At 42.3% G+C, this 27236-nt stretch overlaps 2 protein-coding genes across 48 annotated transcripts in view; one reads left to right on the top strand and one right to left on the bottom strand.

The window, feature by feature from the left end:
- The window catches only part of LOC135903748 (uncharacterized), a 162101-nt gene that overhangs the window by 44239 nt on the left and 90626 nt on the right, over positions 1-27236 (bottom strand). The window lies entirely within an intron of this gene.
- The window catches only part of LOC135903733 (uncharacterized), a 119035-nt gene that overhangs the window by 10160 nt on the left and 81639 nt on the right, over positions 1-27236 (top strand). For 36 of the 41 annotated variants that reach the window (XR_011508532.1, XR_011508525.1, XR_011508531.1 and 33 more), the window contains 2 exons: positions 9268-9336; positions 25311-25401. The exons of 1 other annotated variant lie outside the window; for it this stretch is intronic. Coding sequence is in view for 3 of the 40 variants with exons in the window: in XM_070525489.1 (XP_070381590.1) it covers positions 9268-9336; positions 25311-25395 (154 nt within the window). In the remaining 37 variants the exon portion in view is untranslated. Of the gene's footprint in view, positions 1-9267; positions 9337-25310; positions 25402-26650; positions 26786-27236 lie in introns of those variants that run through there. 4 more of the 41 variants (XM_070525487.1, XM_070525491.1, XM_070525490.1 and 1 more) reach the window with 2 other exon arrangements.

Raw genomic sequence — 27236 nt, 5'->3', positions numbered from 1 at the left:
ATTGAGGACGACGCAACGAGCTATGAAAAGAAGAATGATGGGTGTAACGTTAAGGGATAAGAAAAGAGCAGATTGGGTGAGGGAACAAACGCGAGTTAATGACATCTTAGTTGAAATCAAGAAAGAGAAATGGGGATGGGCAGGGCATGTAATGAGGAGGGAAGATAACCGATGGTCATTAAGGGTTACAGACTGGATTCCAAGAGAAGGGAAGCGTAGCAGGGGCAGCAGAAAGTTGGGTGGGCAGATGAGATAAAGAAGTTTGCAAGGACAACATGGCCACAATTAGCACATCACCGGGGTAGTTGGAGAAGTGTGGGAGAGGCCTTTGCCCTGCAGTGGGCGTAACCAGGCTGATAATAATGATGATGATAATGATGATTATGATAAAGCCAATAAACACTGACACCAAGGACCACATAGGGGAAATTACTTGTGCTTAATAAATGAAATAAAGGAACTATAAATTAATGGAAATGAAAGTGGATGAAAAAACAACTTTTAACCACCTTTCTTCTCGTTTTATATATACAGAGAGAGAGAGTCGGATTACTCATGGTTTGCCTTCTCGTCCCCCCGCAAAAAACAGTTAATGCACTACAGCACGTTTCACACTATGTTTATCGCAAACTGTGTTAAGCCTTCTAAAGAAATGGATTATCTTGCAGGAAAATTAGTTCTATGAGAGCAAATGGCATGTTACATGATTCTGCATGATACACTGGCTACCTATACTGGTCGATAATTAATACGAGAATAATGAGAATGTTTGTCACCGAAATAGGAAAAAAAAAAAACAGGAAAACTTTTTCCCACATTCTGATCATCAGGAATACAGGTCAGTATCAAGAGAGAAAATTCTGGAATTGCGTACTTGAAGTATTATTAAGAACCTTAGAATTGTTGTGCACACCAGCTGATGAGAATGTTTTAAGGTGTTCAATTATTATAACAATCATCATCATCACCATCAGCCTATTTTATGTCCACTGCAGGGCGAAGGCCTCTCCCTGCGGTCTGCAATTACCTGTCTCCTACGCTAACCGATTGCAACTAGCGCCCGCGAATTTCCCAATTTCGTCGTGTCACCTAGTCTTCTCCCGTCCTCGACTTCGCATCCCTTCTCTTGGCACCTATTCTTTGAGCTTAATGACCCACCGGTTATTTAATCTATGCATTACATAAGCTGCCCAGCTCCATTTTTTTTCTCTTAATGTCAATTAGGATATCAGATATACTGTTTTGCTTTCTGATCCGCACCGTTCTCTTGCTGTCTCTAAATATTACAGATTACGGGTGTATTAATATTATGCTTAACATTCTTCATTCCATCGCCCTTTGCACAGTCCTTAACTTGCTTTGAAGTTTCTTTGTCAGTCTCCAAGTTTCTGTCCTGTATGTCAGCACCGGTAGAATGCATTGATTGTACACCTTTCTTTTTAATGATAATGGTAAGCTACCAGTCATGATCTGGTAATGTCTGCGGAATGCACTTCAACTCATTTTTATTCTGTAAATTATCTTCCCATGATCAGGTTTCCCTGTGAGTAATTGACCTAGCTAAACATACTCCTTCATAGACACTACAGGCTGACTTGCAATCCTAAACTCTTATTCCCTTGCCTGGTTACTGATCATTATCTTTGTCTTCTGCATATTAATCTTCAACCCCACTCTTACACTCTCTCTGTTAAGGCACTGAATCATTTGTTGTAACTCGTCCCCAGTGTTGCTGGACAGGACAGTGTCGTCTGCAAATCGATAGTTGCTAAGATATTCACCATTGATCCTTACTGCTAAGCCTTCCCAGTTCTTCCCACTTCTTCCATGAACGCAGTGAATAGCATTGAAGAGATTGTGTGTCCTTGCCCGACCCCTTTCGTCATAGGTATCATCCTACTTTTCTTGTGGAGAATTAAGGTAGCCGTGCAATATCCGTAGATATTTTCCAAAATATTCACGTAAGCGGCCTATACTCCTTGATTATGTAATTACTCTGTGATTGCTGGTATCTCTGCAGATTCAAATGCCTTCTCGTAATCTATGAAAGCCATATAGAGACTATGATAGTACTGTGTAGATATCTCAATTACCTGATTAATGATATGGAAGTGATCCATAGCAGAGTATTTCCTGCTGAAGCAAGCCTATATGCTTGGTTGAATAAAGTGCAGTGTCGCCTTTATTCTATTGCAAATTATTTTGGTGAATACTTTATATAATAGAGTAGCTAATAGGGCTATAACTTTTGAATTCTTTAACATCTCCCCTTTTGTGGATTAGTATAAAGTTTGCATTCTTCCAGTTTTCTGGGACCCTTGAAGTCTAAAGACACTTTGTATAGAAAGCCGCCACTTTTTCAAGGATTATGTCTCCTTCATCCTTAATTAAATCGACTGCTATTCCATCTTCTCCTGCCACTTTTCCCCATTTGATGTCTACCATGGCCCTTCCAATTTCATTTCTACTTGTAGAAAGAACCTTTGTGATCTGTTCATTACTACCTCAAATGGAGGTACCGTGACTACTCTGGGTACTGCACAAGCCAGTACAGAATTCTTCCCCTGCTTTTACTATATCTTCGATACTGCTTATGATATTGCCCTGCTTATATTTAAGTGCATACATCTTGGTTTGTCCTACGCCAAGTTTCATCCTTACTGATTTCATGCTGCGTCCATATTTTACTGCTTCGCCAGTCTTTCTCACGTTATAATTTCAACTATTCCTTATTATCTACTTGTTGATGAGTTCTGACAGCTCTGTGAATTCTATCTGACCTCTTATGTTGCATACTTTTAGTGTTTGTTGTTTCTTTATTAAGTCCTTTTTTACTTGGGAGAGATCACCTTCTGTTTGCCTTAGTACATTACCACCCACTTCAATCGCTGCTTCTGAAGCCAGCATTGTGAAACATAGTTCCAGCGCACATTTGAACAAGGACGAGGCGAGAAACACAACACTAACGCCGGACTTCAACTGAGTTTTTTTCATTGGAAACAGGGCTTTATGTACACAGGGGGAGGGGGACTGCTACTGCGCAGGACCACTCAAAAATATTTCGTTGGTCTAGGCAAATGTCATCACAGGTGTCAAGAAAATATAAAAGGAGAAACTTTTCCCTCTTTCTTTCTCTCTTCTATTTACGTCACTCAGTACAATCTTGTTCATGTCCCGCCCTGCCTAGCTGATTCGACACATCCGTTTGCCCTGAGATAATCAATTTCTTTTGTCCCGAGTGCAACAGAAGGAGCACTGACACAGTTCTCGTTTGCATTGGAGATACAACACGCTTCAAATATTTCCCGGTGTTTCTGATCGCTATATTTGCGCAACACGCGTGTTCGTTCGAAAAAAGCCTCGCATGCTGGCTTGTGCGAGCAACGGCGTATGTGGTCGGCTAAATGAGCAGCGCCACTTAGTGATGTTGCATTCCTGCGATGCTCTAGCAAGCGTTCATTCAGACAGCGCCCGGTTTGGCCGATATAGCATTTCCCACAGGCGAGGGGAATACTGTACACAACGCCGACGTCACATTCAACGAGGGCTTTGGTGTGCTTAATTTTTCGAACGAACAGGCGTGTTGCGCAAATATAGCGATCAGAAACACCGGGAAATATTTGAAGCGTGTTGTATCTCCAATGCAAACGAGAACTGTGTCAGTGCTCCTTCTGTTGCACTCGGGACAAAAGAAATTGATTATCTCAGGGCAAACGGATGTGTCGAATCAGCTAGGCAGGGCGGGACATGAACAAGATTGTACTGAGTGACGTAAATAGAAGAGAGAAAGAAAGAGGGAAAAGTTTCTCCTTTTATATTTTCTTGACACCTGTGATGACATTTGCCTAGACCAAGGAAATATTTTTGAGTGGTCCTGCGCAGTAGCAGTCCCCCTCCCCCTGTGTACATAAAGCCCTGTTTCCAATGAATAAAACTCAGTTGAAGTCCGGCGTTAGTGTTGTCTTTCTCGCCTCGTCCTTGTTCAAATGTGCGCTGGAACTATGTTTCACAATGCTAATCATAACCAACTAGCCCAGCTGTCCATACTTCTGAAGCCAGCCTAGCTACAGTTTAAATTAATTCCCCTCTATGTCACCTTCATCTTTCTGTTCTAAGGTTGCATATTTGTTTGCAAGTACCAGCCCACGATGGTTTGCTTTTACCCTTACCGCTTCTAAGCTCTCCTGTTTCTTCTTGACCTATTTTACTCTTTCGTCAAATTGAGGCGAATCCTAGACCTCGCTAACCTACGATCACTGCACTTTAACCTAGCGCTTCTACATCCTGCACTACACCGAGATTGACAGAAATTATGAAATCAATTTCATTTCTTGTTTCACCATTGCAGCACCATTAGGGCTCTTGCAGGTCCATTTTCTGTTGCTACGCTTCACGAAGAATGTGTTCATTATTTGCAGCTTATTCCTTTCCGTGAATGCTACCAGCATCTCCTCTAGCGTTCCTAGAATGGACGCCGTAGTCGGGAGCTGCTTGTTTACTTGACTGCTTTTTTCCCCATCTTTGCATTGAAGTCCCCTTGACTACAGTATACTGAGTTTGCACTTTTCTCATGATTAATTTAACATCTCGTAAAACTGATCAATCTGCCAAATAAAAATAAATTGAATGCATCGAGCGAAACACAAATGTACCATAATCAGTATTACCAAAACGGTCCTCATAAGAGGATGACAAAGAAAATATAGCGTTTACGACACTGGCACTTTCTTCACTATGAATACATGTACGGCCTTGTGTGTGAAGTATAAAATGTGAACTTTCCATGTTACAAGTAACATTGGGAAGTTGTCTCGGATTGCGATTCAACATAAAACTGAGCGTATTATTAAAGAATATACCCTCTGGTGATCTCAGCTCTTCTTTAAGGTCTGAAATTAACGAGCTGTAGTTATCCCAACGTGATGCGGAGTTAAAAACTAACAGAACGAATAATTCGTTTACGCTTGATCATTGATTCCCACCGATCTTGATGCTTGATCGTTGGTTTTTATTTCACCAAGCATGTGCTTATTAGACGTTACCAGTCTTATATAGTAGTAAGCGTTTGCGAGGGACACGGCTATTGAAATAGTTTCCAGTTGGCGTTCACATATCGCTTTGAGAAACCCTGCCGCATTTCATCCATGAAAACACATAACTTATGATTAAGATCATCAAATTCAACAGCTCCACAAGTTGTTACATGCTTAGTGTGATTACGCTGATGCTTGATGAACCGGTACATTTACCATGAAGTGAAAAACACAGTGGTCACTCACTCCAGGTAGATTATAGATGAAACTACAAAGACCTGCTACCGCAGTAAGCAGATATAGCACGAAGTAAATGATGCCGTTCGCGTCGATGCACGGTATAAACAATTTGTTCATAGTGCCCATCGTACCAGAGGCTCCGTACACTTTGTATAAAACAAACTCAATTGAGTAGCAGCAGCATGCCAAACAATATTTTGGTACTCAAAATCGCCTCTAAGAAATACAGGAACGTTAGACTAATATATTGGAATTGTATAAATGGTGTTGCGAGGGTCATTAGCAAACACGAATAGAGATAACAAATATTGAATATCAGCTTTCTAGATGGTATACACAAAGATGAGCCTGTACGAGTTCCCAGTCGCTAACGGTACGAACACACAACAAAAGAGTGCATAATTGTGTGACCTTGCAGAATAGCAACCCAATTTCCAGGCAAGCTGTTTCTTTTCAGCAATTGCAATAAACATTTCACTGGCCTATAATTAAATCCCACACTTTAAAACGTTGGCCCTACCTCACTGGTCTGTTTGAAACCTTCTAGCATATCCGCGTTCTGGGACTTGCTGAATACATTACCCATAATATTCCACCCGTCTCAATATATGTGATCTTTTTGATTTTTACAGTTCTAGGTTAGCATGTTAAATTTGGCGCCGTTTCTAAAACACAGTTATAAGGCTCCAGATACCCTGCACATGTGATTACTTTCAAAAGTTGGGTTTAACTGAGCTAGTTGGTTCATTCTTTGAGGATTGTAGCAGCAGAAATTGTAGAACACATACACAGAAACGAACACAAGTGGACGTAGCTGCCCTTTCAAGTGATTTTTTTTATTGAAATTCTCATGTTTTTCTTTCGTCACCAAATCTCGTCGCTTTTAGCAACAAGTAGATAAAAGGCGCCATATTTTGCGACTAAATAGAAAGCGCGGAAATTTCAATCAAGAAATCAGTTGACAGTGCGGCTACTTTCACGTCTGTTCTTTCATTACCGTGTCTGTGTTCTACAATTCCTAGTAAATAATGCGGTGATGATGGAAAATGTGAGGGCACGTATTTATTGCATTGTGCACTTCACTAATCAAGCTGGATGTGGGAGAAGGAGGGCATAAAAGGCACTTATAATAACTTTCTGGTAATGTATCGTAAATGAAGCCCAGACGATCTTGAGATCAGTAGTAACAGAAATTCTAGACAAAGCCTATAGACCTATGCATGCTCCCACCTGTGAACTGCACTTCGCGTGGACTAATATTTTCATGTATTCTTTTTTGTCAGGCTATCATTGGATGGAACAATTACCATCTGAAGCCTTTTTGGAAATTTTTTTTTCTTCATGACCACAGGATTCAAACTATGATCGCTGTGAAATGTATGTCCATGACTAGTGCTTCGCAGTGTTGCATGGCCTTTACCTGTATATAGTTACTACATTGTGTCTACTACTGAACCATGTTTTGTGTATTGTATGAATTTATTTGTTATCTTTCATTGTATTATGCCACCCATGCTTGGTCTACGGACTGCAGCGTGATCTAAATAAAAAAATTAAAATATGTGTGAAGAAGGATTGTCAATTGGAAATGTCGAAAACGCTTGCTCCACGACGCCATCCCCAATCCTGCCGATCAATTTCGAAGCGACAGGCATCTCCAAAGATTTTGGAAGCCTTAGCATTAGTCGGAAGTCATGTTTTCGTCAAGGCGACAATGTGTGGAAAGCAAGGGCCAATCGTTGAAGACAGGAAGAATTATTCAGCACTCCTCTAATGATAGTAAACGGGATATATTGCTGACGGGACACCGTAAGTCAGCGCCGGTAGAATGCATTGATGGTACACCTTTCTTTTTAATGATAATGGTAAGCTACCAGTCACGATCTGACAATGTCTACGGAATGTGTTTCAACTCGTTATTATTCTGTAAATTACCTTCTCATGATCAGGTTTCCCTGTGAGTACGTGACCTAGCTAAACATACTAATTCGTAGACACTACAGGCTGACTTGCAGTCCTGAACTCTTATTCCCTTGCCCGGTTACTGATCATTATCTTTGTCCTCTGCATATTAATCTTCAACCCCACTCTTACACTCTCTCTGTTAAGGCACTGAATGATTTGTTGTAACTCGTCCTCAGTGTTGCTGGACAGGACAGTGTCATCTGCAAATCGAAGGTTGCATATATATTCGCCGTGGATTTTTACGCCTATTTTCCCAATTTAATAGCTTGAATACTTCTTCCAAGCACGCAGTGAATAGCATTGGAGAGATTGTGTGTCCTTGTCTGACCCCTTTCTTCATAGGTATCATCCTACTTTTCTTGTGGAGAATTAAGGTAGCCGTGCAATATCCGTAGATATTTTTCAAGATATTCACGTAAAAGGCCATATGCCTGAAACATAGGTACTGTTTATCACATAAGCACATTCTTGTATTTTTGCTTACTTTCCTAGGGATGGCATCAAACAATTTCCTTATGTGTAAATTTCCCTACATGGCTCTATCGTGTTTTCACTTGTCTTTCCCCATTTCTACTTTATGTGCATGCAAATAAGCACTGCTACCTTCAGCTGAAGGCCAAACACCATGCTGCCCAATGTACATGCATTTCACAACACCAAACAGTGGACTTAGAGAATGAGCAACTCTATTAGGAAGTGCAGGAACTTGGACACACATTAAATTACACATATCTGGAAAACAAAGATTTTGCTAAAATAAATGTTAACTTAATCTAACTGGCACTAAGCATAATGCATCATGCAAGAAACTTGCATTTACCATACACCACTATAGTCACTACGACCTCTTCAGCTCCTCCACAATCTGGCACAATGTACTCAAGCTGCCTGTAAACCCTAGAAGGTGTCTGTAAGAAGCTCGGAAAATGTGAGAAGGACCTTAGGTGAAGTTCAGAGAAGCAAAAAAAGAATGTTTAACATTCCTATCTGTACCGCCACGTACCTTAATGGTTCATTATTTAACGCTGTAAAACTATTTGCGCTATTTATGCCTAACTGCTCTAAGTTCGAAAATTTTAATTGATTGCACTATAAAGGTTGCAGTGTCTTGAGTCGCTGCCACAACTTAATTTATAGTTGTAGCCGTACTATTTATGATAAGAAAAAAGCATTTTGGAACCAGTTGACGCTTATGCAGTATGCTAAGTGTGCGTATTATGAAGGTCACTTATATTTTCATTGTAAACGTGTATGACGTGTTGATGTGCACATCTCGAAGCAGTAGACTGTGCTGTCTTAATTGAATGTGTTATTGTGTGGATATAGCTTTTTCTGTAAGCATTGTCTAGAATTAGCAGTTCATTAAGGTGTAGTAAAGCCGAGAGAAAAATATTGTTAAAACAGAATGGTTAAAGTACATCCTGGAGAGCCTTAAGCACATTTGGATGACTTCGCAGCATGTGGTAAAACTAGAATGGGAATTGAGGTGGTTGATTTTTGTTCGTTATTACCAGATGGCACCAACAAACAATAAAGACAAAAGAAAAGAGGAAGGGAAGTGAAATGGACAAAAGGGCAACTCGCTGCTTATGGGAGCTGCATTCACATCTGCATGATGCATGCAATCTAAGTTATAGCAGCAGCTCTTCTCCTGTTCACTTTGTTGCACATTTGTGTTGTGTGTGTACTAAGTCTGGCCCTGGAAGTATTAGGCAGTGCCACTTGTGGCCTTGGTGCTGGATGCAACACATCCTTCTAACCACAGGTGTCATGTATTATGTGAGCGTCAGTTCTTTTGAATTCATGTAACCAACAAAAGTTCCACTTGAAAGGATGTGCCATATTCAGCGCCATTGCCATGAGTAGCACTGGCTGACAGTCTCATGGCGAGACATTGATTAACCTTGCTCAGCTATTATGCAAAACTATTTTACATACAAATGTGGTAATTAGTACTCATGCTAAATGCCTCACAGAATAAAATTTTTGATCTGCATGTAACAATGATTGTTACTTTTCTTTAACTCAGGATGCCTTTCTACCTGTGCTGCCTTCTGTGGCTGACCACTCCAGCGATCTCAGCAGAATGGCTACACAGGTGTGTTCTTTTTCTGGTTCTGAGTACTGATGTTTTTGCAGTTTATGTTTGATGTAAGTGCACAGATCCAATGAAGAACAGGTTAAAAGATGAGCTGACAGGCAATGTCTCCAAACATTTGTTAGGAAAGAAAACCTTTGTTACAGGTTGTCATTATAGCAATGCAAGAGAGTGCGCACATCAAAACATCAGTGCCATCTCGCTTACATTGTGCATAGGTAAAGCTATGGAACATGTTATTCTTAACAGACTCACTAGATACGTCGAGCATAATGACATACTCCCGTATAACGTGATCAGTTTCTGCCCCGGACTATCGACTCAGGATGCCATGCTCCTGATCAAACACGAGCTCATACACGTTAGCCCGGTGCACGCGAGAGCTATTCTGGGATTAGACGTCGAAAAAGCTTTTGATCGCATTGAGCACAAGGCCATCCTCGACGTCCTGTCCGAGCTGGGGTTGGGCGAGAGGCTATACAGCATAGTCAAGGCGTTTCTGGGCGGTAGGCAAGCGAGCCTCATGCTAGGAGAACTAAAATCGAAGGTTATGAACCTGGGAAATAGGGGCACCCCGCAAGGGGCCGTACTTTCTCCCATGTTATTTAATCTAGCAATGACCACAGTCGCGAGGAAACTGGAGAGTATAGAAGGTATACACTTCGCAATATACGCCGATGACATAACCATATGGAGCGCCAATGGTAACATAGGCCAAACGGAGACCAGACTGCAGGAGAGCATACACGCTGTGAAAAGCACGCTAGGCGAGATGGCACTCAACTGTTCGGCAGCAAAGTCGGAGCTTTTGGTCCTAAAACATCAGCGCAGGGGTCGAAGACCCAAGGGCTACGTAACCGGGGAAGAACCCAAGGTTATCTTACGCTGTCACGACGGATCCGCGATCAAGCAGGTGGAAAAGATTAAAGTTTTAGGCTTTCACATAGCAACGGGAGGTATCAACCTGAATGTCATTCAACACATTTCGAACAAGACGGACCAAGTCATCAGCTTACTAAGGAGAATCAGCAACAGACACAGAGGCCTGGGTGAGGACAGCGCTCTAAGGCTAGTGCTACGATCTGTCACTTCACCTACGTGGCAGGTCTATTTAAATGGCCGCAGGCCGAGCTGAACAAGCTAAACACTATGATCAGAAAGTTAGTGAAGGCTACCCTAGGTATTGGCCTCGAGCTCAACCACTGGAAAAGCTGGCGCCACCATCGGCGTGACGTGCTAGGAGGGATCACGTGGACATAGCGGCCGCGTCGGCTGCTTCGGGCGCGCCGAAGCGAGCTAAAAACGGGTTTAAATTCCCTCGTACGCTGCGGTCCTCATTTAGTGGCGAAATTTTCCCGCTTCGAGTGTCTCCTTTACAACGCTTGAAAGCACTACAATAGGTAGTGGCTGCCTTTGAAGGCGCGCAACATGGTAGGCTACTGCTCGGTGCCGCAGGGCTGGACGCACGTAACGGAGGCCGGTGTCAGGCTTATTCACACGTAGCGGCAGGACAAGAAGCTGCGTGAAGCTTGGCTCGCGAAACATAAAACCGGCAAACAGTCATCGGCTACAACTCGGGTATGCAGCAAGCACAGACGCGAGGAAGATTTCTGCTACGGCGCCCGGTCTGCGATGTTCTGAAAACGCGCACTGAGACGCTCGCCCGAGTCCGCTGCCCGACTAATGTCTTGACGGTTTGGTCTATGAACTTGTCGATGCTATAGATACTGGCAAGTTCAGTGGAGTGGAAAGGCAGCGGTAAGAAGCACATTAAAAAAAAACATTGCATATGGTCATGTTTGTGTTATGAATTAATGCACTGGATTACAAAAAAAGGAGCAGTGGGAAATTGCACGCTGAGAACACCGATAAACATACAGTGCGACGCAACTCGAGAAATAATAATGAAAGGTCAAAGAATTTAGAAGAAAAGAAAGATTGAATCGTGGCGACGGCACATCACAGCCCCCGTAGGCGTCGAACTCTCTACAATGAAATTATATTTGAACAGCTCTGATACTGCCCACGCAACAATGGTTGCTTGTATACTGTCAAATGCTCATATTCTGCGGCCTAAAGCTCATGGCATGGTGCGAAAACGCGCGCGCGGTGAGAGCGACACAATGCGCGGACAAGCCTGCAGACACGCAGTCGGTCGCTGCGAATCTGCGCAATCGCTGCATTGAGGCTTCGTTCTATTACACTCCATTTAGTTATACAAACACTATAAGAACATATTTCACATAGTTTGCTCCCAGCGTTTACCTACCTTTCATGCAAGAAGCCGGTTCGGGAGACTCCACCGCGGCGACCGCGCGCAGTGGCGTTCGCTGTACGTATTCGGTAAAGAGATAGCGTCTGTAAACGATTGTGTGCTTTCAGTTTGCCCAAAATTATTCTTTAGACAGTAAGAAACTTCTCTCGTTTCGAAAGTACTTACAGAAATGTCCGTGAGAGCTCGCGCGTGGTGTTTTCAGTGAGCGCTGACAGCAAAACCTATGAGGAGCGCGCCACGTGATCCCTCATACTACGCCAGCGAGGCGCTTCCGATAGATGGCGACTCCGTAACTCCTCGCCGCCAATACCCATCAGCACCTCGAACGTGAAGCTCATGAACCTAGGCGTGCACAATACGATAGAAGAGATGGCGGAAGCGCAACAGATGGCGCAGCAGGAAAGACTGACGAAAATGTGAGCGGGCAGGCTTATACTCAAAGCGATAGGGACAGACCCCAATAGATTGATGATCCCGAAAGAATCCGAGGTAGAATTGAGCGCGAACCTTAGAGACGCGATCAGAACCACCCCCCTCCCGAGAAATATGCACCCGGAACACAATGTTAGCAGGAGAAAAGCGAGAGCGAAAGCTTTGTTGAAAGAAATTGAACAGCTAGGACAACAGGCGGTCCTTGTAGACGCTGCCTGGGTCCAAGGCAAAGAGGCCTACACCGCCGTGGTGGTCGACAGCCGGGGCGAGATACGAGATGCCATCACCATCTTCCTCTAGCCATCAGGAACCGTAAATGGTCTTTCATCTATAGTGATTTGAAAGCAGCATATAAGAGCTTAGACAAAGCTATGTAGCTGGGACTGTGGCTAAAATTATCGACAAGGTCGAAACTATCAAAACTGAAATCCGATGGTTTCCTGCACATATGGGACAAGTGGACGAGACTCGGCCCAACCTCAACGAGGTGACGAACGACCTGGCACGAGGACTTGCTTGCCGTGCTGGCCAGAACCGAACCGACGCTCACTACCATTCTGGGGAGCATAAAGATCACTTACTAACTTACAACGACATCACTAAATATTACTACTTGGGGCATAGGCAATTCCCACTGCCACACGTAAAATTGAAAAGGGCTCAGGCAGTCACGTTACGTTTACTGCAAACCGGGACGTACCCCACTCCATATTTCATAAATAAAATTCACCTCGAAAGAGAAATTAGGAAAGAATGTAACGTGTGCGATGGCATCATTGACATCAGAGACATGCTGGCGGGCTGTCCCGCGATTCTCGCCGATCCCGAAGAAATATGGCTTTACTGGCACAAGATCATAACAAGCTCTTCATACAAAGATCAGCTACGGGCTGTCCAGAGGGTCCACGATAACGCCATAAGGCTCGGCCTGGCGGTGCCGACGTGGATGCGGCCCGCCTCGGTCTGAAAAGACCGGGCTTCAGGACACTAATAAAGTTTTGTGAATGAATGAATGAATTGGTGCAGTCCAACCACATTTATATACAATTTTGTATAGTGTCAAGAAAAGAAATGCAAATTCACATTTATATACAATTTTGTATAGTGTCAAGAAAAGAAATGCAAATTCAAATAATTTTTCTGGCCCCCGAGGTTCACCATGTGTGATCGATAAATGCTTATATGTCTTCTGCTAAATTTAAATATATTAGGGAAACGAACTTACAGGGTTTTTCACTGCTTGTAATAGTAACTCAGCGCGCGCGCGCGCGCGCGCGCGCGCGCACACACACACACACACACACACACACACACACACACACACACACACACACACACACACACACACACACACACACACACACACACACACACACACACACACACACACACACACACACACACACACACACACACACACACACACACACACACACACACACACACACACACACACACACACACACACACACACACACACACACACACACACACACACACACACACACACACACACACACACACACACACACACACACACACACACACACACACACACACACACACACACACACACACACACACACACACACACACACACACACACACACACACACACACACACACACACACACACACACACAACTTCACTGGAAAGGCAGTGGTCCCTGGTTTCCTTTGTAGCAATTGCTACGAATGGGTGGACGTCTGATTTTCCCTTTATTAATTCCTTCTCTCCACCTTGCGGGTTGCCGCAGAACTATTACGTCAAACTCTTGTCTTTGCTTCGAGTTGTTGACAAATTCGACTTCGCCCTACCATCTGCTAGCCGCCTGGTTAACTCAGATGGTAGAGCGGCGGCCCGGAAAGGCGGTGGTGCTGGGTACGAGTCCCGGACCAGGACGAGTTTTTCTTCAACTGTGAGGCTTTCCTTTCGAGGAGCCCGTATGGGTTCCTTTTTGTAGCAATTGCTACGAGCGGGTGGATGTCTGATTTTATTTTTATATATATATATATATATATATATATATATATATATATATATATATATATATAACAACTTGATAAACACAATATAATGGATAACACATTGTTTTTACTGTCAAATATTTCGGCTGGTAAGCCAGTCTTCGTCAATGACACACACACACACACGCACATACATACTATCATGAACCAAAATTTTAAAATATGCAAATGCAACGTAGCTACACAGAACCAAGGCATTCTACCTTGCCGTCACTCGGAGATACTCGGATTATTTTTTTGCATTCAGTCTAATTAGGTAATTAGCCTTAAAATATTTAATCAACTTTTCAAATATTATATTTAGATGAAAAGTGTCAGTGAGAAAATTGTAGAGTGACATGAGAAACTCCCGATGCAGCTTTCTGTTGCTCAATAAATGCTACGTAAAAGTGTTTTTCCTCCGAGCATGAGAAGCCTGCGTATACACCCAAATTTTCATGCGTCTGGCCGCTCAAGGCACTTTATATATATCTATATCATAGGAAGCCGACAAACGCTGACACGAAGGACCAGATAGAGGAAATTACTTGGGCTTAATAAATGAAATAAAGAAACGATAAATTATCGAAATGAAAGTGGTTGAAAAAACAACTCGCCGCAGCTGGGGAACGATCCAACAACCTTCGCATTTTGCGTGCGATGCTCTACCAATTGAGCTACCGCGGCATGCTTCCGCATACACTTCCTTGGGTATTTATGTTTTCTAGTAGAACATTGGGAGTGTTAGCTAGTGCCACCACTCATAGACCTTGGCGGCAGACGTGGAACATCCTTTCTGCTGCAGGCATCATGAGAACGTGATCTTTTTGGGTGTAGGCAACCCGTAAATAAACCCCAGTCACGCTACCTGAAGGCATCAATGTTGCCGGCTAAGAGACCCTTGTTATGTAATAAACGAGAAGAAAGGGGGTTAACCGAGGGACCACCGTAGTCCTCCATAAAGAAAGCAAAAAAATCCCAATAAAGAAAGGTGTCAGGCAGGGAGATACGATCTTTCCAATGCTATTCACAGCGTGTTTACAGGAGGTATTTAGAGACATGGATTGGGAAGAATTGGGGATAAGAGTTATTTGGAATACCTTAGTAACTTGCAATTCGCTGATGATATTGCCTTGCTTAGTAACTCAGGGGACCAATTGCAATACATGCTCACTGACCTGGATAGGCAAAGCAGAAGGGTGGGTCTAAAAATTAATCTGCAGAAAACTAAAGTAATATTTAACAGTCTTGGAAGATAACAGCAGTTTATGATAGGTAGCAAGGCACTCGAAGTGGTAAGGGAATACATCTACTTAGGGCAGGTAGTGACTGTGGATCCAGATGATGAGACTGAAATAATAAGAAGAATAAGAATGGGCTGGGGTGCGTTTGGCAGGCATTCTCCTCATTCTCATCATGAACAGCAGGTTGCCATTATCCCTTAAGAGAAAAGTGTATAACAGCTGTGTCTTACCAGTACTCATGTATGGGGCAGAAACCTGAAGGCTTACGAAAAGGGTTCTACTTAAATGGAGGACGACGCAACGAGCTATGGAAAGAAGAATGACGGGTGTAACATTAAGGGATAAGAAAAGAGCAGATTGGGTGAGGGAACAAACGCGAGTTAATGACATCTTAGTTGAAATCAAGAAAAAGAAATGGGCATGGGTAGGGCATGTAATGAGGAGGGAAGATAACCGATGATCATTAAGGGTTACGGACTGGATTCCAAGAGAAGGGAAGCGTAGCAGGGGCGGCAGAAAGTTGGGTGGGCAGATGAGATTAAGAAGTTTGCAAGGACAACATGGCTGCAATTAGCACATGACCGGGGTACATAGTTGGAGAAGTATGGGAGAGGCCTTTGCCCTGCAGTGGGCGTAACCGGGCTGATGATGATGACGATGATGAAGTCAACAAACACTGACACCAAGGACCACGTAGGGGAAATTACTTGTGCTTTATAAATGAAATAAAGAAATGATATATTAATGGAAATGAAAGTGGATGAAAAAACAATTTTGAACCACCTTTCTTCTCGTTTACACACACACACACACACACACACAGAGAGAGAGAGAGAGAGAGAGTCAGATTTCTCGTGATTTGCCTTCTCGTCCCCCCCCCCCCCCCCCAAAAAAAACGGTGCCCCACAGCACGTTTCACACTATGTTTATCGCAAACTGTGTTAAGCCTTCTAAAGAAATGGATTATCTTGCAGGAAATTAGTTCTATGAGAGCAAATGGCATGTTATATGATTCTGCATGATACACTGGCTACCTATACTGGTCGATAATTAATACGAGAATAATGAGAATGTTTGTCGCCGAAATAGAAAAACACAGGAATACTTTTTCCCGCATTCTGATCATCAGGAATACAGGTCAGTTTCAAGAGAGAAAATTCTGGAATTGCGTACTTGAAGTATTATTAAGAACCTTAGAATTGTTGTGCACACCAGCTGATGAGAATGTTTTAAGGTGTTCAATTATTATAACCATCATCATCATCACCATCAGCCTATTTTATGTCTACTGCAGGGCGAAGGCCCCTCCCTGCGGTCTGAAATTACTCATCTCCTATGCCAACTGACTGCAACTAGCGCCCGCGAATTTCCCAATTTCGTCGTCCCACCTAGTCTTCTCCCGTCCTCGACTGTGAATCCCTTCCCTTGGCACCCATTCTGTGAACCTAATGAGCGACCGGTTATTTAATCTATGCATTGCGTGACCTGCCCAGCTCCGTTTTTTTTTTTCTCCTAATGTCAATTAGGATATCAGATACCCTGTTTTGCTTTCTGATCCGCCCCGTTCTCTTCCTGTCTGTTAATATTACAGATTACAGGCATATTAACATTACCAATAACATTCTTCATTCCATCGCTCTTTGCATGGTCCTTAGCTTGCTTTGGAGTTGCTTTGTCACTCTCCAAGTTTCTCCCCGTATGTCAGCACCGGTAGAATGCACTGATTGTACATCTTTCTTTTTATTGATTATGGTAAGCTACCAGTCACTATCTGACAATGCCTACCGAATGCGCTTCAACTCGTTTTTATTGTGTAAATTTCCTTCTTATGACCAGGGTCCCCTGTGAGTAACTGACCTAGCTAAACATACTCGTTCATAGACAGTAGAGGCTGAGTTGCAGTCCTGAACTCTTATTCCCTTGCCCGGCTACTGATCATTATCTTTGTCCTCTGCATATTAATCTTCAACTCCACTCTTGCACTCTCTCTGTTAAGACACTCAATCATTTGTTGTAACTCGTCCCCAGTGTTGCTGGACACAACAATGTCGTCTGCAAATCGAAGGTTGCTAAGATGTTCGCTGTTCATCCTTACTCCTACGCCTTCCCAGTTTAATGGCTTGAATACTTCTTCCAAGCATGCAGTGAATCGCATTGGAGAGATCGTGTATCCTTGTCTGACCTCTTTCTTCATAGGTATCATCCTGCTTTTCTTGTGCAGAATTAAGGTACCCGTGGATATCTTCGAAGATATTCACGTAAGTGGCTTATACTCCTTGCTATGCAATTCCTCTATGACTGCTGGTACCTCTACTGAATCAAATGCCTTTTCGTAATCTATGAAAGCCATATAGACACGATGACAGTACTCTGTAGGTTTCTCAATTACCTGACTAAATGACATGGATGTGATCCATTGCAGAGTATCCCCTGCTGAAGCAAGCCTACTTCTTTGGTTGACTAAACTCCAGTGTTGCCCTTATTCTATTGCAAATTATTTTGGTGAATACTTTGTGTAATACCGGGTGCAAGCTAATAGGCCTATAATTTTTCAATTCTTTAACATCTCCCTTTTTGTGGATTAGTATAATGATTGCGTTCTTCCAGTTTTCTGGGACCCTTGAAGTCGAGAGAGCCACCAGATTTTCAAGGATTTTGTCTCCGTCATCTTCAATTAAAGCGACTGTTATTCCATCTTCTCCTGCCACTTTTCCCTGTTTGATGTCTTGCAAAGCCCTTCCAATTTCATTTCGACTTGTAGAAGGAGCCTTTGTGATCTGTTCATTACTACTTCAAATGGAGGTACTGTGACTACTCTGGGTACTGCACAAGCCAGTACAGAATTCTTCCTCTGCTTTTACTATATCTTCAATACTGCTGATGATATTGTGCTGCTTATATTTAAGTGCATACATCTTGGTTTGTCTTATGTGAAGTTTAATTCTCACCGATTTCATGCTGCGTCTATTTTTACTGCTTTCTCAGTCTTTCTCACGTTATAATTTCAACTATTCCTTATTATCTTTTTGTTGATGAGTTTGGAAAGCTCTGCGAGTTCTATCTGACCTCTTCAGTTGGATACTTTCATTGTATGTCATTTCTTTATTAGGTCCTTTCTTACTTGGGAGGGATTAACCGCTGTTTGTATTGGTGCGTTACCACCCACTTCAATCGCTGCTCTATGTCATCATCATCTCTCTGTTCTAAGGTTGAATATTTGTTTGCAAGTACCAGCCCTCGTTAGTTTGCTTTTACGCTTACTGTGTCTCAGTTGTCCTGTTTCTTCTTGACCTATTTTACTCTTTCCCTCTTCAAATTGAGGTGAATACTAGACCTCACTAACCTACGATCACTGCACTTTACCCTAACACTTCTACATCCTGCACTATCCTATCCTGACTAGCCTATCCTGACTAGCCTGCATTTCCCCCACTTTTGCATTGAAGTCACCCATGCCTACATTATACTGAGTTTGCACTTTGGTCATGGCTAATTCAACATCTCCATAGAACTGATGTATCTGTCGAATAAAAAAACAAATCAAATGCATCGGGCGAAACACAAATGTACCATAATCAGGATTACCAAAACTGTCGTCATACGAGGACGACAAACAAAACATAGCGCTTATGACACTGGCATTTTCTTCGCTATGGATAAATGTTCGGCCCTGTGTCTGAAGTGTACATTGGAAAGTACACATTTTATAAGTAACCTTCGGAAATTGTCTCAGACTGCGAGTCAACATAAAACTAAGAGTATTATTAAAGAATATATCCTCTGGTGGTTCACACTCTTTTTTGTGGTCTGCAGTTAACGAGCTGTATACTTATACCAAAGTGATGCGGATTTGATAACTTCAGCCAAACAAAGCATTCGTTTACACTCGATCGTTGATTAAACCAAGCACGTGCTTATTAGACGTTACCAATCTTAGTGTAGTAAGCGCTTGCGAGGGATGCAGCTATTGAAATATTTGTCCAGTTGGCGTTCACATACTGCTTTGAGAAAAGCTGCCAGATTTCGTCCATGACAACACGTAACTTATGATTAAGATCATCAAATTCAACAGCTACACAATTTGTTACATGCTTAGGGTGATTACGCTGATGCTTGATGAACTGGTACATTTACCATGAAGTGAAAAACACAGTGGTCACTCACTCCAAGCAGATAATAGATGAAACTACAAAGAGCTGCTACTGCAGTAAGCAGATATATCACGAAGTAAATGATGCAGTTCGTGTTATGTGCTGTATGAACAATTTGTTCATTATGTAAATCATAACAGACTTCGTACACTTAGTACAAAACAAACTCAATTGAGTGACAGCAGCATGGGAAACAATATCCCGGTACTTAATATCACCTGCAAGTAATACTTATGCCTTTGGCTAACATATAGGAATTGCATAAATGGTGTCACGAGGGTCATTAGCCAAATTACTACTGCAACACGAATAACGATAACAAATACCAAATATCAGTTTTCTAAATGGTACACAAAGATGAGCCTATACGAGTTCCCAGTCACCGGTACGAACACACAACAAAAGAGTGCAGAATTGTGTAACCTTGCACAACAGCAACCCAATTTCCTGCGAAGATTTTTTTTTTTCAGCAACTGCAATGAGCATTTCAATAGACTATAATTAAATCCCACACTTTAAAACATTGCCCCTATCTGACTGGTATGTTTGAAACCTTTCAGAATATATCATTTGCAGGACCTGCTAAAGAAATTACCCATAATATTCCCCCTCGTTTCAATATATGTGATCTTCTTGATGTTTACAGTTTTCCAAGGTGGGGTAGCATGGTAAATTTGGTGCTGTTTCTAAAACACAGTTGTAACACTCCAGATACCCTGCACATGTGATTACTGTCAAAAGGGGGTTTAACTGAGCTAGTTGGTTCATTCTTCGATGATTGTAGCAGCAGAACTTGTGGAACACATTCACAGAAACGAACAAACACACGTGGACGTAGCCGCCGTGTTAAGTGAATTTTTATTGAAATTCTCACACTTTTCATTTCATCACCAAATCTTGTCCCTTTTAACCACAAGCAGCTAAAAGGGGCCAAATTTGGCAATAAATAGAAAGCGCGGGAATTTCAATCAAGAAATCAGTTGACAGTACAGCTACTTTCACGTCTGTTCTTTTCTTTCTCTGTGTGTTCTACAATTTCTGCTGCTACAATCCTCAAACAACCCAGTTATTGCTAAAGCGTGCAAAAGTTTTACGCACTTTGATCTGTTACCCATAGCCTACATCTGATTTTAAATAAATGTAAACAATGTGCTTTAAGTAGTTTGTCGATGTAGTTCGCCCCTTGTTTAAGTAAGGATAACAATAGCTTCTTTTCAAGCAGATGGAATGTATCTAGCTGCCCACATAGCATTTAAAAGAGATAGAAGCCTTTTTAGAATTTCTGAATGTACGTGTTTGATCACTTCATAAATGATGCAATAACTAACTGGCGCCAAGACTTTGAAACAATCCAGAGATGTCTGAAGTTAAGCTGAATGGGCGATTGTACTTTCATTTCTTCCACATTTGTGTTAGAGGTGCTGTCACTTTTTGCGTTTTCTTTGAACCTCAGAAAAGTGTGTGTGCAGTGTGATGCACTGTGGATTTGGTCAGAGTGCTCATCTAGAAAATCTGCCTAGTTTTTCAGGCCGTCTCTTTCAGTATTTACTTTCTAAAACCTCTTCAGCTGCTCTTCAAAGGTGAAAGAAAGTTAATGATAGAAGTGAAGTTATGTTGAGCAGTAAGTACTACATAGAGAGCGTTTAAGGCATTATTATTATTATTATAAGGCCGCCTAAACGACTATGACGTTGGATGTATGGACGGCTGCTATGAGCAGGTGCGTTTCGCCACCAAGATCTGGTTATATTGCTTAATGTCCTACGTATGTTAAAAATAACGAAAGGGAAAAAATCTACAATGAATTCCTATAACTAAGCTTTCAGAACCCCTATTGTGAACTTGTGTTCTTGTACGCCTCCGTTGTTTGTGCTTTTGCTTTTCCTACTTTTTTTCTACCAGTCTTCCAATCGCCTCTTACTAATCTCTATTGTGGACATGTTTTCTTGCCCCCTAATCTCGCTGAACCCAAACGGCTTCAAGGAGACCTAATTGGACCGCTGGGCAGATATCTTCACATTCTAATAAAAAATGCTTTATTGTTTCCCTAGCGTTGCTGCAGCAAGCACATGTTTATTTTTCTTTGTTGTTTCTCGATTTATAAGTACTTATTCTAAGGCATCCTGATCTCGCTTCGAAAAGTAAAAACCTTCCTTTTCAATTATCGTAAACTGTTTTTTTCTTGATTTCGTTTTTTTTAAATATCTACTCATAGCATGTTTGTTTTCCATTGCCACCACCCATTAGATTATCTCCATCTCTCTGATTTTCCGCTTGGCGTTCTTTGTTGCAATGTTGCTCAATATACCGGTCGCATACTTGCCGGTAGGCGTCCTAGCTCTTTTGCTCCACTGTGAATCAATGTTCTTCCTATACAAATACTTGAGCACTTTCCCAGCCCATTTACTTCCATATTCCTAAGTCATTCTTCATAATCCATTGTACTGTGAGCTTCCCTCGTTTCAAAACTTGTCCCGCCCATATCACCCTGCACAACTTCATTTATAGTCTTCATGTGAGCGCCCAATGCGAGACGTCCCACTGACCTTTGGTTGTCGAGTCCTGATTGTATCCCTGATTTCAAGCAAATACGGTAACCGCATTTCCAAATGTAAGTCCTGGAGCCATTACAGCTCCAGTACTATAAGCACTGCTATACGCATATAAGCACTGCTATACCTCACGCCATCTCACCCTTAAAGTTTGGGCTCGGTACGACGGATTTTGAAATAAATTTTTGTTAAGAGTTTTCCTCCCTTTAATTCAGTGGTAGGTGCCTGTACGTTATGACGAATGCGGTGTTCAAATTTGCTGCTTCTAGTTTCTGTTGCGAAGTGTGATGGCAACTGCTTTCAAACCTTTATTTTGCGCGGTATGAAATATTCAGTGTACTGTTCTGAGCCGCAACCTACCTGTTTGACTTCGTCAGAATGGTCCCGGCGAGAAAAGATAGGTGCTGGTTGCAGGAAAAGGTCGCCATGGATGGATGGGTGATGATAAAGTTTACGGAGGAATTGATAAGCAAGAGCTCTTGCAATTGCGACTATTTAAACCAGTGAAGCTGCTATAGAGTACGACTCTTTAAACCAGTGAATCTAGCGAAAGGTCAATATTCAGAGTTCATGAAGCGAACAGCGTGGTTTGTAACGGCTTTGATGACATTAATAATGCGGTGTGTATAAGGATCCCAGAAAGAAGAAGCATATTCAATTTAACTTAGGATTAACTTGGCTTAAGTAAGTTTGCGAAGGTGAATGGGCGCTTGTCTAAAGTTTAAAGACAGCCGAGAGGAGGACGGATAGCGGAAGCAACGTTGTGTTAATAGGGTAGTCCTGTGATAACTCAGACTTAAATTGAAACCCCAGGTAGTTGTACTTTAAGAATGACGTGATGACAAAGCTACTTTTACCTCACCCTAGCCACTCCTTGCATCTTACCTCTAACACAAAACACAAACACAACTAACACAAAAGACAAAAGACAAACACAAAAGACAAACACAAGACTAACACAAAAGCTTGGAAGTAAGCGTTTTCAAATGTCAAGAAGCTAAAAAAAGAAAACAACGGAAGCACTACGAGTGACGAGTTCGCAAGTTTCAGAACAGTTTTGAAAAAAGCTTGAAAGTGGCAAAAGTACTTTGTGTTTCTGAGAGTGCACTTTGAAGATGATAAATGCTTGCGAATGTTCCAAGAAATAGGCGAAACAAAAAGAAATTGGTTAGGCCACGGGTACGTTGTATCGGGGCCGCAGCCGCAGTCGTGTACATGAAACGTCTCAGTGTGCTGAAGCTTCATGGGCATTACGGCATAGAAATGACATAACCATATGCAGAAGTTACATTTATTCACACATTAGAAAACTAACATGTCCACCGTTTATGTTACAACTAATGGTGGTCTTGCAGTCTAATTTTGTACTCATGCTTTCTTGCTCAGTATTAGTAGTGGGTCCATTTTTTTATGCAAGGGGTGCACAGAGCGGCTGGCGAACAACTTCAGAACAAAGGAGACTTACGAAGGCCTGGTGATGACCACCCGTTCAGATGTTGCGTGTTTTCAATGTATTCTTGACGAGATGTGCTTTCATTTTATTTTCAAGGGGCAGATACCTTATGACCCAATCGAGTCGTTTTTTGGCTGGCTGTGAAAGTATGCAAGGTCAAATGATCAAACGGACGCCCCATCTGTTCTCTCAGTTATTCAGAAGACGCTGAAGACCATCATCGCATTGGTATCGTAATGCAAGCTATTAAGCAATATAATGGCTGCAGAATGGAGTCATTTCTCATCGAAGATGCGCAACAGAAATGCATAATGGAGGAATTCCCTGCTGAAGCACATAGAGCTCACAGATCACCTCAACCGAGAACAGCCTCAGTTTCTTAGTCCGGAGTCCGCACATTATTGGCTATGGTCGGCAGTTAGCAGACAAGAGCTGCGCAAGAATACATCGAATGTGGCGAGTGCGTCAGCATTTTTAGCAACGCCAAATGCATCGGCGCCCTCGGGCTCGCTGATAACACAACAAGATTGTGGTTGACTCCTCTACCCGTCTTGACAGCTTTCAGTTTTCTCTAAGCATTGCAGGTGTTGATGAGAATTATGCTCGCGAGAAGGAGGCACATGGAGCACCCTTTGAAGAAGGTTGTAAATAATGCAGATGCAGTACTACACGAGCGCAAAGGAGTGATGTGTTCGATGCCAGCACACCACATGAATTTGTTGCAGCTGCGTCGTGCAAAGTTGTTTCTCACAATATTTACAAATTTTGCAATGAAGGCGACTCACAAACATGAAAATCTCAAAGTTTCCCTATTATATAAGACCATTGTCATGAAGGTTCTCTAATACTGAATACGGAAAGTCAGTTCTGCAGAATCCCGAAGTATCATGAAAGTGAACATTGTCATTCACCTGAACGTAGCACTGCGTGTTCCATGCCCATGCACTATACCAATGACACTCCAGGCATGGCACTGAAGCATCGACCAGCAAAGACTGCCAGCGATTACGTCGTCTCACTGTCTCTGCAACATCGAGCAAAGTGAACTGCGGCCCACTCGGGGCGACAAAATGCTACATAGGAAACCCATACGGGTTTCTCAGAAAGAAAGTGTTACAGCTGAGGAAAAACGCATCCTGGTCCGGGATTCGAACCAGGGAGTTAACCAGGGCTGGCAGATCGCAGCACGAGAGTGAATTAATGGACAACTCGATGCAAAGGGACAGAAAGTATAATGAGGGTATTAAAAGAATAATAAAGAAAGGCCTTGCCTGTACCACCAGAGTATAACAGGGACAATGAATATGGCAAATTAGTCATGCGGAACCCCTCAATCATGAATGTGTTGTTTTGTGTCGTAAGGGCCAAGTATGACCAAAGAGCGCCAGGCAAGTGTTAATGCGTTTGCAGTGAAGTGATATGTTAGGAGAGGTAGATATGTTGTGGCTGTAAAAGGGTCTAAAATGGTTGCGGTAAAGTGCGTAAAATCTATAGGTAATAAAAATATGGCAATAGCTGTGAAGTGTCCTGTGGACATGAAAGATGCATTGTGGAAGAATTACGATATACTAGAATATGTAAGATGCAAAATTTTCAAAAAGCACTACTGCCTTATCTGAGCCCTTAAAACGCAAGCACTTGAAGGCTTGTGCTACACAAAGGCTACTATCACAGCGGCATTTTCTGGAGAGAGCACGCTCTATGAAATTATTGCGCTAGTAAGATGCAAGACCACATTGTTCAAGAAATCTAGGACAGCTTTGGAGTTAAAAAGCGGTTCTTCGCCAAGAGACATAGCCTTATGGAGAGGTACACAATAGCAGTATGCTAGAGGAATATGTTTCTTTGTCTCTCTTTCAGCTTCCCGACACTCCACGAGGACGTGGAGGATGGTGAGCCTCTCACGACATCTACCACAAGTTGGCGGTTCATTACCAGTCAATAGAAAATTGTGAGTGCCATATGTGTGTCTTATTCTGAGATGACAGAATAGGACATCAGTTCCTCATGTTTTCGTAACGGAGGGCCAGAAACGTAACCGTGGCTTAATCAAGTGAAGCTTCTTATTTGATTCGTCGTCGCACAGGCGTTGCCAGTGGCTCCACAGTTTCTTTTGCGAAAAAGGCTTGAGATTTCTGGCAGGAATAGCAGTAGTAGGGTTAATGGCTTGCCATGCAGTTGATGTGGCCATTTGATCTGCTAGCAAATTACCCTCAATACATCTATGTAAAAGCACCCAGCATATTGTCACATGTCTACAAGATGAATAAATGTTATACAAGTATGAGTAAAGCTCAATGAGAACAGGATTTTTGTGTTTCCTTAAGGACATAGGTGCTTTTACGACACTTAAGGAGTCTCTGAGTATGATTGCTTTCACTAGTTTTAATTTCTTTGTGTGCTTAACTGCGGACACTACTGCAAGGACTCCTGCAGTAAAGACACTTGTTTAATGGTTCAATGGGTCTGATTTGAAGAAACGGGGACCAACAGCCATGTAAGATACGCCGGCATGCGCATTTGATTCATCAATGTAGAATTCAGAGCAAGCGTATTTTGATTGGCATTCATCTAAATACATTCGAATTTCGAGATTTGGTGTGTGTACTTTGTAACTTTTATAAAAGGCATATCACCTTCTGTCAGCTGCCACTGACAAGGCGGTAGCAGCTTAGCTTCACACATTAAGTGATGTTCAAGGAGTAGGACATCCATTTCCATGCTAAGCTCCCTTGCAAGGAGTGAAAAATGCTGTCTCCCAGAGAGTCGATTATGGAAAAATCTTTAACGGCTTTAGAACACAGATGTTCATGGTTGGAGTGTACTTTCAGAAAATATGTGAAGCTGATGTATGACCTCTGCAGAGGGAGTGACCACTCTTTCGATTCTACGTATAAGCTTTCAATAGGGCTTGTTCTTAATGCTCTGGTGGCCAGGCGGATACCTAGATGGTGAATGGAAACTAGCGCTTTTAGCGCGATTGTGGAGGCAGAATGATATACTATAGCACCATATTCCAGTCGCGATCGAATTCGGCACTTGTAAATGTTCATTAAAGACTTCCTGTCGCTGCCCCATGTTGTGTGAGATCATTAGGTTCATTGTTTTCATTCATTTCATTTTTATATATTTTGGGTGTGGAATGCAAGTAAACTTAGAGTCAAGAATGATGCCTAAAATCTCGTGTTCTTTCTTCACAGGTATCCGTTGTCCATACAGTTCTACACTAGGATCGGGAACTAGGTCTCTCTTTCATGTAAAAAAAGCACAAGAATTTTTGTGGGGGTTAACTTTAAACCCGTTTTTGTCTGCCCACATAGAGACTGTTCAGGCCCTGCTGTACTTGTCTCTCGCATACTGCAAGGTTACAGGATTTGAAACCTACTTGTATGTCCTCTACATATAATAAAATATAGCTGGTGTTAATGAAGCCCGCAGTGTATTCATCTTAATGATAAAGAGTGCAACTCAGTACGCCTCCCCTAGGTACTACAGTTTTTCGTATAGTTGAACGTGACAATACATTGTCGATTTTAATGCGGAAGTACGATTACACAGGTAGTTTTCTATTGGGTTTTCTACATTGGCACAGATGCCCATTCCCTGCAAGTCCCGCCTCTAGATTGCGTAACGCCACGCTGTGTCGTACGCCTCTTCCATATAGAGGAATATCAATGAGAAAAACTGTTTATGTAGAAATGTGTCATGGATACTTCTTTCGATGATTGCAAGATGATCAGTTGTGGACCGCCCTTCTCTGAAGCCACACTGATAAGAATCAAGCGC

This window comes from Dermacentor albipictus, chromosome 9, assembly GCF_038994185.2.
Source record: "Dermacentor albipictus isolate Rhodes 1998 colony chromosome 9, USDA_Dalb.pri_finalv2, whole genome shotgun sequence".
Lineage (NCBI taxonomy): Eukaryota > Metazoa > Arthropoda > Arachnida > Ixodida > Ixodidae > Dermacentor > Dermacentor albipictus.
Note: the sequence above shows the minus strand (reverse complement) of the source record. Positions and strands in the feature narration are given on the sequence as shown.